Source organism: Genypterus blacodes, unplaced genomic scaffold, assembly GCF_046128005.1.
Source record: "Genypterus blacodes isolate CSIRO-AG114 ecotype Tasmania unplaced genomic scaffold, CSIRO-AGI_Gbla_v1 ptg000021l_1, whole genome shotgun sequence".
Lineage (NCBI taxonomy): Eukaryota > Metazoa > Chordata > Actinopteri > Ophidiiformes > Ophidiidae > Genypterus > Genypterus blacodes.
Window position 1 is genome coordinate 7,846,323 of NW_027466834.1, and position 14,131 is coordinate 7,860,453.

Sequence of the window (14,131 nt, forward strand, 5' to 3'; positions counted from 1 at the left end):
TAAAACACTGGCTTTAATATGTAACTGAAACACAAATCTACAAACTCATTCTTGAATATTAGTCAACGTGGCAAAATGCCCTCGCGTAGCCTTTATTCATCAAATGACCTGCGGCTCTTGAAGCTTCGGGTTGTTGCTCTTTTAGGGTTATGGTTTGGTATTGTAATTAACGTAATGCACATTATGAATTTCACCACCAGAGAAATTAAGGTCACGTTGCATTGAGTAGTTTATATGTAGAAGCTTTCACTTTTATCAGTAAATGACACCATTACTTTATTTTTAACCTTTTTACCAGCTATTGTTTGTCCATTTCCGTGAAATGTGGCACTACCGGCCCTTTCCACTCATTTAACTCATTTGCATGTCCCTTGAGCAATTCGTAAAAGCACAAGGCCATGTTACAAATTAGATGTTTCAGGCTAGCTGCATTTCTACTGAACGTGCAATATTATTCCCTACATTTAAACATTTTTAATATAATCAATCCAACATACAGGCACAATTGTTTGGTCCACAGTGGGCTGACGTTAGTATGGTCTTAACTCACTTGTCATTTTACTCCATTTATGAAAATAAAAAGTCCTTTTCCAGTCTCATAATTCATTTCAGTGTTATACGATCTGATTGAAACTACATTTGAGTCACATGTGCTAATTTATCAGCAAATGTTGTCTATACATTGAAGTGGCACTGTAACCTTTCCTCATATGTCAACCACTGCACTCTGCCTGTACCTGTCTATCTGTACACACACATACACAAACTGTACAGAGAGGTTTGACCTTACTTACTCCAGAGGAAACTGCATTAAGTATGGTTCTTAATGTATGACGGCTCATTAGTATGGCAGTTTCCATTGTCACAGACATGAAACGCTATCTGATCAATATATAATTATGTCATTATTTGGAATTATGTGTGGTGATGCTAAATACAGAAAGCACCCACAGAGTCTATCTCAGACACAGACCTAATGGCTCAACTATGGGATGAACACAGACAGCCCATACAGCTCATTATATTAACTTAGCTCCAGCTTCTAAGACTACATTTAGTCTTAAATTAGTTTGTTAAATTAAGCTTAACTTTTTTTTTCTTGGCTTGAATTTGCACATAACTAAATATCATGCATGTGTCACAGACATTTTTAGTCTGCCACCAATGGCTTAATTTCACAGTCATAGGAAATGCAGTTTTCAGAAATAGATGCAGCAGATGTGTACAGGATTGGTGAATGAACATCCTCAGGTCCCAGTGGGTATTTCTAGTGGAAAGTGATGCCTCGGGGTCTATGCTTTGAGAGGAGTAGAGGAAGCAGTGGAAGTCTTTAGGGAAAGAGCGAAAAACACTCACCTCTCTTGTCAGCGCACCTTGCTTAGGCTCACTGAGGGAAAACGAGTTATCGCAACACTAAAGAAGAAGGATGTGCAGTTTCAAATGATACATAGACTCGGAGGGGAATTTCTATAGATAGTGAAACAGATTTCCATCATCACATCGCCCACACTATATAAATTAGAACATTCCTGTACTTCCCAGCACCAACAGACAACCAAGATTTCACACATTTATGTCTCATTATCATGTCTCATTTTCAAACACAACCTTACAGGAGTTGTAAACTAAAGCAATGCCATGAATTTCCAGGTGTTAAAGTAATCTCTCTCTGTTGCTATTTTCAACTGAGAGCATTTAGGGAGGGAAGCTCTCCATCCTCAGGTCTGTCTGAGCTATATCAGACGCAGGGTTCTGTAAGGTGGACAACAGCCTGCTGATAAAATCTGAGCCCCAGGAGTGTTTTGGAGGTATTGAATACCATTCACCTAAGAGCTACTGCTGAGTTGTTTCACTGGGATCTCAAGAATGTAGCAGACAGACAGAGCCTCTTTAAATTCACCTCCCTAGTAAGGACTTCTTGAATGGCTCAGGAGGAGATGAATGCTGGGTGAATGTGAAATAAGGCTGTGGAAGGAAACTGACACTTTCATATGCATGACTTTGTCCCTTTTCACCACTTCCCTTTCACTCTTCCCATTCTTGTCTGTGTTCATGGCTGTGATAAAGCTTCCCCAGCTCTGCCACCTGCTCATCTACCTCTGCCACAATAAGCCAAGCACCCAAATGACTGGGACTTCAACCCATACCTCTGCCTAACTCACTCCCCTGTAATCAGCTCAGATTGTCCTCTGGGGCACAAAAGGCCTTTCAAAAACTCAAAGCTAGAATTTATCACTGGAGGAGAGGAGAGGAGAAGATAGGAGAGGAGAGTTGCAGCAAGCAAAGAATAAAAAAATACATATACACTGTACATGTAATCTAGAGCAGTGTTACAGTGTGTGTGTGTGTCATGGCTTGTTGCCGTTTGAGAAAGTTTTGTATGACTATGACTTCTATGATTATGGATTCTTATGATGAATAGTGATAGCTCAGCATTCTGCATGCTGAGAGGATCCCACCACAGCCCTGTTACCATCAATATTTAAAGAGAAGACAGTGTGAATGGGCTAATTCTCCCATTATTTACCCATTACCTAAGTGGTCAGAGGTGGCCTGAGTGTGATCACTGAATCTTGGTGCAAAGATAAAGACACAGACAAAGTGAGAAGAAAGAGAAAATAAGATGGAGAGACATTTGTCAAGACTTTTGATGACTTGTGACTCACAAAATAGACGCCAGATGGCTTTGCAGTCACCGATCCAACCTCTGAAAACGGGCCAGTTCAGCCTTTAAACGAGAGGTAATGATCACGGAATTATCATATGCACTGTGACTGCTGATGATCTGTGCGAGCAGGGTCCATCTTCACTCATTCTCCCCGCCTTAAATAAGTCATTTACCTCTAAATGAAATCACCGCCGCCCGTTACGCACACAGATACTAATTTTCAACTTGAGGAGCAACTGAAATTGCTTCTTCATTTTACTCACCGTCAAGCAATGAGCCACATGAGCAAATTAATACAATTTAAGATGATTTTTACTTTCTTTCTAGACAATTTTAAAGCACAGAAATAGCTCTCATAAAAGTTTGTGGTGTCAGTGGGTCAACCCTCAGTGGGTTTAGAGCTTCCCTCTTCAGCACAACCTTTACGTTAAAAACGAAATCCTGCTGACACCTGGGCTTCAATTGTAGGCCATATTCTATTTATTTTGTACATGCTCTGACTTGACATTGTAATGTGAAAACACAATACGCCATGAAACCTAGTGACATCACTGGCCTTGCCTCTTTAAAATCACTGTCCTTGCCTCTTTAAAGCCCTGTCTTGAATATATTAAACACCGGATGTCCCATCATTTTTTATCAGCTCACACCTTCATTACCTTGGCATTATATTGGCTTTATTGTTGTCTTCAATGCACAATCACTTCAATTTGTCCCGACACTGGCTTACAAGATAATTGAAGATTTAATTGATTTGACAAATAACTTAAGCAATGTATGGTCTGGATTCTTTACAGTCAATACCGCCATTAAGAGTGTGTGGGGCCCTAATGCTTATGTCTTAATCTGAAGGGAGACGTAGCTTGCTCAATTTTTCAATCTTCCTTGTTACACATGCTTTTCGGCACTCCTTATATATGTATATTTAACATGCCAACTCCCTATCTCTTTCTTTCTCAAATCCACATGGGAATATCTCCCTCAGTTAACTGTTAACTTTGACTGTTTGATTCTTGAGAGAGGTTCATTCCCTGGAGGTAGAAATAACCTATGGATGTGCTATGTACAGTGCAGGATAACTTATACATGCAGACTGATTGGGTCTCAGGCAACCATTTTTCATGGATTTCCACATGCACATACTGCACATACTGCACATACTGCACACACACACACACACACACACACACACACACACACACACGAACATACATACATACATACATACATACATACATACATACATACATACATACATACATACATATGCACGTACATGCCACATGAATATTTTCATCGCTCAAGAAGAGAGGACTGGTGTTTGGTAGGAGATGTGGACATGAATTCAACTATTGCAACTATATTGCAAATATTAGACACGATAAAGCACTGTGTAACACTGCTGAGACAAGTGTTATTTAAGAAAAATAAATGCTTTTTGATGAATATACCCATTATTACAAGGACATTTGTTCATTCAAACTGAATATTTTGCATTAAAGATTTAAGGAAAGCAATTATATTATTTGAGATATTGTAGTGAAGAGAATTCCTAATATAGTCTTGAATTTGTATAATTGACCACCCACATTTTGTATTTTCAGCATAATGTATTTATAATGCATTGTAACTGTCACATAATATAATGCAGTGGATATTCTGGACTGATTTCCAATTTGCCTCAACCACTTAGTATATTTAAGGCCTGTTAGAAATACTGTGAATGTTAATGCAGGGAGAAGGAAAGAGGACAGATAAAATAAAGTAAGTAAGATCTCTGAAATCAATGTGAAACCAGTCAAGACATGTACATGTTATTGTTCAAAGATAGTCATGCATCATACAGATGGTTATGGCTGTCCGTGTTTAAAAAAATGGCAGCGTCTGAATATGTTTTCCTCTGTCTGATAAACAGGTTTAAGTAGTGTTGTGGTGTGATCATGGAAGGAATCACAGCTAAAGTTGGCATTACAGTCCAAACATGCTGAGATGAAAAACCATGCCGACAAGAGAGAGAGGAGAGAGAGAAACGGAGAGAGGAGCGTGAAGTGATGCAAGCTTTTTGACATGAGTTTGGATGTGTGTGTGTGTGTGTGTGTGTGTGTGTGTGTGTGTGTGTGTGTGTGTGTGTGTGTGTGTGTGTGTGTGTGTGTGTGTGTGTGTGTGTGTGTGTGTGTGTGTGTGTGTGTGTGTGTGTGTGTGTGTGTGTGAAAATACATGTGGGGTTGAGAACATCATTAGTTGAGAGTCAGCAACTCTACAGGGAGGATGGGGGAAATGGTCCCTTTCATAAAAAGGTTGCAACGGTATATTCTCAAGGAAGACAGCGAGACAGGGAGGGAGAGAAAGAGACGAGGAAGCAGAGAAGAGAGAAGAAGGATGAGATGATGTATGAAACCATTAGGCATCTAACACCTAAAACACTTAGTTCAGCTGCATGTGTACCATTACTACCATTACACCATATGCTCAGGGCACTATGGTAATGGAGCGATAGGGGGATGAAGAGAGCGGAAGAGAGAGGAGGGAGATAGAGGGACCTGCATGACAGCGAGGTTGTGTGATGTCATGCATTACTGATCATAAGAGGATAGGCTGGTAATGTGATTCTGTAGATAAAAGGAATGATCTCTCTCTCTCCCTTTGTCCCTCTCTCTCTCCGAGCGTACTGTATCTCTTTCTCCCTTTCCCTCGCTTTCTTTCTTTCTCTCTTTCGCTGATAAATCTCTCTAGTGCAAATAAAGGAAGTGTGACGATCTCATTAGCCATAGATTAGGATCGAAATGGAGGTAATGCCATTACATATGCTATTTTTATAGGATACAGATCGCTGACTTCCTTGGCTGCAGTGTTATCAGCAGATAGGATTTCTGCAGGTCCAGAAGCATGTCCACTTTGTGGATTGTGTCAGAACTGATCCTCGACCTGGAATAGTAAGCAACATTCACAGCTCATTATGTGCACATTCATCATCACTGTGATATGCCGCCGTCATTACAGAGTCAATACAATTACTGTGTTTTAATTTCTTTATATTTACATTTTTTGTTGTTATTTCTTGGAAGGGATTGTACATGATACACATACCTACACACATACCTCTGTCCGCTCTTTCGCATTTTATACTTTTGTTGGTGATGATTCTTGAAGCTTTTAAACCAATCATGATAATTGAAAAGGGAGATTTTGAGTTTTTTGGTTTGACTTGTGATCTGTACCCCAGACACAGACTAGGATTCAGAGGAACCTTTTAACTGTGCCATCCACTCAACACATCAAGTACTTTAACTCAGAATGGTCTGACCCTTGACCCCTTCTCAGCCATAATGTAGGAGGGTTGCTGTTGGTGTTCAACACTTCCAGCACAAGTTATCATTCATTAGTTTCATTCTGTACAACCTTAATGGTATATGGTAATATCTATGCAGTATTTTATACTGAGTACAGCTTCCTTTACATAGTTTCCACACTCGGCTAAATTGTTCAACCATCTATCTTGTTCAATTTCCTCCTAAATATAACCCCCAAAGCCTTTTTATGCTGGTGAAAGCCTTGCATAAAGAACCTCAGTATTCCAGTATTGCAGCTAATTGGGCTTTTTCAACTGATAAGCAATATAGTCTAGGATTGGGCAAGGCAAAGACCTCCTTTTTCTTTAATGGTGTGCAATTTACTTAGGCTAATTATTTGTCTTTTCCCTTCCCACAGGGAATGCTTAATTGTGGCTACATAGTGAAAGTTTTATTTTTACATGACTAATTTTCCCCAATATAGTAAGTTAATTTTTTTCCACTTCTGCAGCAAAGGATTCAAATTTAGCTGAGGCATTCGCTCCAGATCTTTGCTTAACTTTATGCCTAGATACTTTATTCCCTCGGAAATCCATTTGACGTTAAATTTCTCCAACATATATGAAGGGCAACATTTTGAAATTGGCATGGCTTCTGATTTATTCCAGTTAATTATGTAACCTGATTGCTCTTAAAATGATTGCATAATGTCCAGTAAGTGTGGTAGAGAGGTTGACGGGTTTGTTACCATGGCCAAAATATCGTCTGCATAGAGCGATTAGTTTATGCTCTTTACCACTATCCTCCATACCATGAATATGTGGGTTATTTTTAATGGCAATGGCTAATGTTTCAATGAAAAGCGTTAAAAGTAGAGGACTCAGTGAATATCCTTGATGAGTCCCTCTAGTAAGACGAGGAAATGTGAAGCGATTATACCATTTGTTATCACTGCAGCTTTTGGTTCTTTATTCAATGTCCTCACCCATTTAATAAAGCTGGGCCGGAATCCAAAATGTGACTGAGTAGAAAAAATAAATTCCCATTGCACCTTATGAAAGGCCTTCTTGGCATGTGAGGAAACATCAGCTATGGGGACTGTGGAGCTGGAGCATCCTCCCCTTTAAAAACGGTTCTTGATAGATAAATATAGGTGGCAATAATGTTTTTGCATTTTTCACAAGTAAGACTTTTCCCCCTTTCAGTTATGGGGGACCCCAACTCTCCTTCCATATTGCATATTGCCATCTGCAATTTGAGCATTCTAATGTTAAACATAAGCGTTTCAATTGTTCTTAATTTTCATCTGTACATACAGTTGCTGTATACAATTTCTAATAATATTGCTGAAAAACAATTTATCATTAGCTGCTGACATAAGTCTATCTATCTATCTATCTATCTATCTATCTATCTATCTATCTATCTATCTATCTATCTATCTATCTCTCTATCTCTCTATATCTCTCTCTCTTTCTCTGTATCTCTCTATCTCTATCTATAATGTGGTGTGTTCACTTACAGTCTGTGCTCAACAAGAAAAATGGTTGCAACAAACAAACACCTATTTTAGCTAGCTAATGTTTGTGTTTGTGGAATGTTTTGTTTTTGTGTTTCTGTCTAGTTCACAAATGTCCAAGCACAAATCCATATTTACTGTTACCAATATCAGGACCTTAGTTTGGTTATGAGCTTCCCTTCTTGTTCTGCTAATTACTCACTCTCACAGCTAATTATATATTTAGCATATTCCGGAATCCTTGATTACTTAGCCTGCTATCCGAGCTGTTTTGAATCACATCTTTACATTTAGCAACTCCCTTCACTTGTACTGCATTCTCTGGGCGTACACACAAGGTAATTCATTATACAAGTCAGTTAGAATCGATAATGTCACTCAGCCCTGTTCCTTCATTCATTACCTGCCACCTTTATGATTTGTGATAAAGAGCTGTTACTATGGTGTGTCCTCTTTTTCATGTTAGTCATCAAACATGTCACACAAAATCTTACAAATGAGATTCAGGCATTAGCCGTTGTCTATGAATCACTACTTCATGCAGTGTACATCAATGTATTGAATTCACTTATGTGATGTTACTCGAATTTAACTTAAGTTATTTCCTTTACACTCCTGCCTAATTAGCTGTTCTACCTCCAAACCCCTAGTCTTGCTACAGTAAGAGACAGGTAGAGCTCATTTAGGTGCCAAGAGAGGGGGACTGGTCTCTTGGTGGGCTGACTAAAATGAGAACGTTGTGCCTTGCTGTAATTATAGCTGTTTGTTTATGTGATAGCTTTGCGGTGTGGATATTTTGCATATTTTAACTGCACTCTGCAAAGATAACACGGTCCCATAGGTGAACTAATGGGATGACTAGCAATTTTGCAGATGAAGGGTAAGCAGAATGTTTAAACATATACAATAAATATGAGGCTATGGTGCTGAATGGATGAGGTGAAGATGGAGGAGAGGATGAGGAGAAATCTTACACACCAGGCCATTTTCAAACGGTGTCTCTTTATTTTTCTTCCGGAAAATGGCTGATAATATTGGCTGCACTGTTGTGTACTGTTTCACTGCTGTGCATATTCAGGGATGAGTTAGATGAGACTTCCATAAGTTGGAAAAGGGAAATGAGGCTTGGCAATTATCAAGTGACAAGCGTCATAAAGGGTTGAGGTTGGGTTTAACACAATATGCTAAGATTGTTGGAATTCAGATTGTCTGCCTTGCTCAATAAAGCACTGGCAACAAAGATGTGCCAATGTGCTTATCTGTCTTAGAACAGATGTTGACAATTCAGGTTTTTATCATAAGAGAAGATAAATGGCAAGAACAATGATGTTTGTGGGGATAACAGTGTTTTGAACTGTGGCTGTCATTTTGTATGGAAACTGCTGTGGCACTGGCACTGTTTTTGTACCAGGAACACAGGACAGAACACTGAAGCAGCCACTCACCCACAAGCAACTTTAATATTGAGAAAGGCCGATGGTTAACCCAAAGCATTACCATGAAAAATAAAGTTTTTGTCATAAGGTGACAGATCACTGCCAAAAAGTAACTGAAATACAATCTCGTCTGTTTTATCCGCACAGCTGGAGGTTTCAACCGCTGACTTCGGAGGGCACCTTATTGATGGACCGGCCAACTTAGTGATCACTGTCATTGATCAGAATGACAACAGGCCCATCTTTAAAGAGACACGGTACACAGGAGAGGTGCTTGAGGGATCCCCTACGGGTAGGTGACATTGTTGTATTGCTGTCTTGCTGTTGCCATCACTGGTTATCTCCTCTGACATGGGGTATACTTAAGATAATATGTCTATTTCCAGCAAGGTCTGTTTGTCAGATTTTGTTACTGCCACCTATATAAAGATTTATATACTTGTGTTTGCATGTATGTATCAGACATCTTTGGCACATCCTAGAGCCTGCTTGATGCCAATTTCATGGTTGCAGCCCATGTGCTCATGAACAAGTCACGTTCCAAACTTAGCTTTTTTTCTGGATGATATCCAATTTACAAGAAGCAAAGGTTTAGTTCAGCATCTTCAAGCCACATAAGGTTGGAAGTGAATGAGTCATCCACTCTATTGTAGTCAGTATGTATGACCATGATGTTTGAGTAAGAATTATGGAGGCAATTATCTTCTCTCCAGAAATAGGCAAACTGTTTACAGTGTGTTGCCTACGGCTGGGTGATACGGATGAAAAATATTAATCACAATATTTTGTATACTTTGGCGATATTCAGTATATATCTCAATATTATTTGACGATCACCCACACAGCTCGTGCATTCTCTGTCCTGCATGGATGCTGTTTGGGGAGGTGAAATAGATTGCTTTCGTGTCCAGATTGGGTAGCTTCTTTCTTTGCTCTGAATTCCATTGCCTAAAACCCAAACCATCGCCGCATCACTGAGTGTGTTTTATACATCACTTGCAGCACCATCTCATGCCCCAGCCACACTAACATGCATACATTTGAAAATCCATCTTCTTAAATATCTGTTTAGGCATTCAATTTATATCAAAATTGGGTTTTCAACCGCCATAAACTGAGCTTTTTGAAAATGCATTCCAAAGTAGATGAATCTGAAGATGACGATTCATCGTTTTAATGTGGAAAGAGAAGCTGGAGTTTTCCCTAATGTGCTGTCAGACAGCTCTGGCTGTCACACAAACAAATAGAGGTAAATGAGCATGCCAGACCATTTTTCTCTGTACTCTACACTGCTTAATCGCTAAAATCGCTTGTTTGGCATAAAATTTAGCTTCATGTAACACGCAAGCAGGAAAGACTAAATTCCTCAAAATCACAGCTGCTGTGGGGCAGTCTGTGACAAGCTCAGTTATCAGCCCCGCAAAGAGTGTGGATTGTAGAAAAAGGTCTGGATGGATCGCCGCCTATCTGTACCCTACTGTCCCCTGCACACAAGGAAGAGGGCAATTATGCATTTTCAGGTGCTGTCCTGTGTCGCCTCACACTCACAAGAATGCCTCAGAAGTCTCAAGTCTAGACACACCTGGCCTCACAAGACTATGCAGAGTATCTGATAGATTACTAACAGCACAGCAATGGGTTGAGAATAGTTGAGAAGCAGCCCAGCGATGTCTTTTCGAAACCTAATTCGGCAGTTGCTTAACGCTGAACTTTTTACATTCCCTACCAAACCAAATTTATTGCAACTCTCTGCCTGCATTTATTTCATTTGGCTTACTTTACTTTTACTTGGGGTTGTTTTGCACCTCTAAAAACGGCAACAATTTCAGTGTATTTCCTCTCTGGAGAGGTGTCGGGTTGGACCTGCTCTGTAGTGTGGTAGCACATTTTGCACTGCTTTTAGAGGAAAACAAAACATGTGACCTGATTTGTCATTAGTGATGCCAGATGCTGCTACACCTACTGAAATGTATACCTCTTATGTGCACACTACTCTCAAGTATCACTGTTGCACTACATGGAACTGATGACATTTGCGAAAATCTGTTAAGAATAAAGCCCCAAACTAATGTGGGTGTCCTAAGGGAAAACATGTTGAAACCTACAGTTTGTTTGAGAAATTCTGTATATATGAATACATAAATTAATAGTTAATAAATAAGACAAATCTGGTCAGACATTTTAACACTTGGCTTGAATGTGACCTTGAAACTGACAAAGCTCAAGGTCCAGCAAGTTTTTTTTTTTACTGCTAGCTTTAATCGTCTTCATCTTTAAACAAACCTTAATCCAAGTCATGCAGCCCTCTGGGAGTCCTATTTTACCCAAAACGAGGTCTGGGCTCTGACGGTGCTGAGTCAACACCTAATTCTTCTTTTTTTTTAAGCCAATTCTTTGTTGACTTGGATGGCTGCATTTTTGATCATCACCATGTCAGCAGGTCAATATCTTTCACTTTCAGCATCCAGGCAGAATCCATGTTTTTTTTCTCACATATTGTAATAATTTTAGCCATTTATTTCTCTCTTCTTCTCTGAAATTCAGTCCCTGTCCCGGCTCAATGGAAGCAGCTTCAAAGCTGCTTACTACTAATGCCCTCTTCTTTGGGTGATTACCTGTATACTGCAAACCAGTATTGTGCATTAATGGCCAACAAGCTCTACATTGGTCCCCTGATACCTTAAGACACTTTACTGCATGGTCTAGTGTTTTGCCCATGTTCTGCTCAGAAATATTAAGACATGCCTGGATGTTCTTTTTTAATACTGTGTAAGAAACACTTTTGTCTTGCCACATTTACTCATCTAATGCCTGAAATGATTTGATACTCTTCCCCTAATCAGTACCCATGATCAGTTATCAGTTTATCCCCAATAAGTTTAGCAATAGTGGGCCACCGATGCAACAAAAACCTAAATTAAATTCTAGAGTAACAGTTTTTAGTTTGCTGTTTCAGTGTCGGTTATGTCAAGTGTGTGTACATTCTTACATTTGTACAACCACAGATTAAAACAACAAGAAAAATACATTATTAACAGTCAACTCTATATCAAATAATATGATACTAAATGAAATAAATACACATGCACCCTGAATGCTGTGGTCATTCTGACTGCTTGTGCTCACACCATGAGAACAGACCATACGCAAGCACACGCACACGCACACGCACACACACACAGACACACACACACACACACACACACACACACACACACACATTTCGAGCATCTGTCAACTTTTATTCCTGAACTTGTGTTGTGAATTGCTAATGGCTGCTGCTTATGCAACAGTTTATATTATGGAAGCAACAACGTGTCATTACTCGACATAATCAGCTGACAAAGTAACATGGCTGTACCTTGTTAGGATTATCAAGTCAAACTAAATATAATTTTTTATCCTGCGTTAACAGAACTCAAATAATGGAATCCAATTTCCACAAATCTCACTGTAAAGCACCTCTTCTTTTCATTCTTTGTGAGCTTCATTTCAATTGCTAATCTGTCCACAGAAACATGCTGAATGTGTTTTGGTGAAATATTGCTATATGTGTTGTTGTAATATTACGGTGTGTGTGTGTGTCTGCGTATCTACATTTTCCTGCATCAAATCATTCATATAATATTGGATTCTTACATATTGCCTGTGTCTGAGTGTGTGTTTGTGTTTGTGTGTGTGAGAGAATTAATACTTGTGTACTCTGCTTCACAAAATGAAAATAATCCTCCTGGGAGTAAATCACATGAATATGACAAATCCACAGCAGGTTTCGCCTCCTAATGGTTTGGCCCCTGCGAGGACCAGGCCTCACAAAACACCTGAATCATCACAGCGCTGTAGCTTTTAGCCCTGACTTTGTTTTTACCCGAACAAGTTAACTTTGACTTCTGCGAACTCAGCCCCATTAAAAAAAAAAAAAAAAACTCATTTATTTTCCTTGGGTTGCATCCGACATCATCCACCAGAGACCTTTTTGTGACTTGGTCTGATAGAACTGAATTCAGTTTTGTATGCAATTATGTGATATACAGTTTTTCTTTTAATATGTTGTGCTGGATATTTCTCTCAGAGACTCTGAGGAAATGTTGTTGTACCCCACGGCCCCTGTAAAGTGCTTTGTGTGAGTATATTACAGCCTGGTTGAATAACCAAAACTGAAGAAAATAAAATTAAGTTTTATTTTATTGACTGGATGCTATAAAAATGAAATGAGGGGTAGGGTACAAACAATTCTATAATTTATGATTATGACCGCAGATCTCTACACTAAATTCTCTACTTTGCCAAAATGTCAGCATAAGTGGTCTGAATTAATCCCTCAAATTACATTTAACAACCCATGGTTTCTCCATCCTGGTTAGAAGTTCAAAGTTCAAAAAAGGATCTTTCACACATACCATACCATGTTAATCCGCTCATACAACTCCCACCTCCCACTCTTCATGTTAATGACTTCAACTGGGAGACGGTAGGTCAAGTGGTGATTGCAGGATATTCTAGATTGGTACAATGGACCTTCTGTCGTCAAATCCAACCTTTTGACCTCTCTAGTGTGAAATGTGAACTTCATCGACTCTGTTTAGGGATCTCTTTTGGGTCTTAAGGGAAGTTGGTCCATCATATAAAAGGTTCATGTGTTGCCCTCATGCCCTGTGCATTCAGTAAGTTTCCGCATATTCAGAAAAGTAGAGTTGCTAGAGGGTGCGGTATGTATGAGTGTATTGGTATGTTTTAGCAGTTTCATTGTTCACTGTGTGTGGAGGTGGACTTGAACTTGGAAAATACATGGTTGGCCATGAATATTCAATGTTAAGTGTACTTTCTATTTTTCACTGGAATTCTAGTAAGTATGTCAGAACTTGATAGCTAACAAAAGCATTAGAGATGTGGGTGTATTTGTGGCAGTGGAGGACTTAGTTGCTTTGGTTGCCTTAGCAAAACCCCAGAATTGGCACCTTTTTTTCGGCTTTTCCCTAACAGAAGATATTATTGCTATTCAAGGTCCAAGGTGCGATATTAATTGAAATACAAATGTTACCCCATTACATTTGTTGCATGTAAATATGCGCTAAATTCACAAACCATCTGAAATACAAAGGTTCCAGTCAAGTTTGGAACCAGGTCTTTTGGTTTGTTTCACCTTGGACAAATTCGATTGGGAGAAATACTCTTTATTGCTCCTGTATATTATGTTGCAGTTTATGCTTAATACATT

The 14,131-nt window shown here is 39.2% G+C and overlaps 1 protein-coding gene across 1 annotated transcript in view; it reads left to right on the forward strand.

Annotated features, from left to right (window-relative positions):
* cdh13 (cadherin 13, H-cadherin (heart)) overlaps positions 1-14,131 on the forward strand; it is a 220,585-nt gene that overhangs the window by 94,052 nt on the left and 112,402 nt on the right. The window contains exon 11 of the mRNA XM_076142035.1: positions 9,061-9,205. Within this exon, the coding sequence (XP_075998150.1) occupies positions 9,061-9,205 (145 nt within the window). The remainder of the gene's footprint in view (positions 1-9,060; positions 9,206-14,131) is intronic.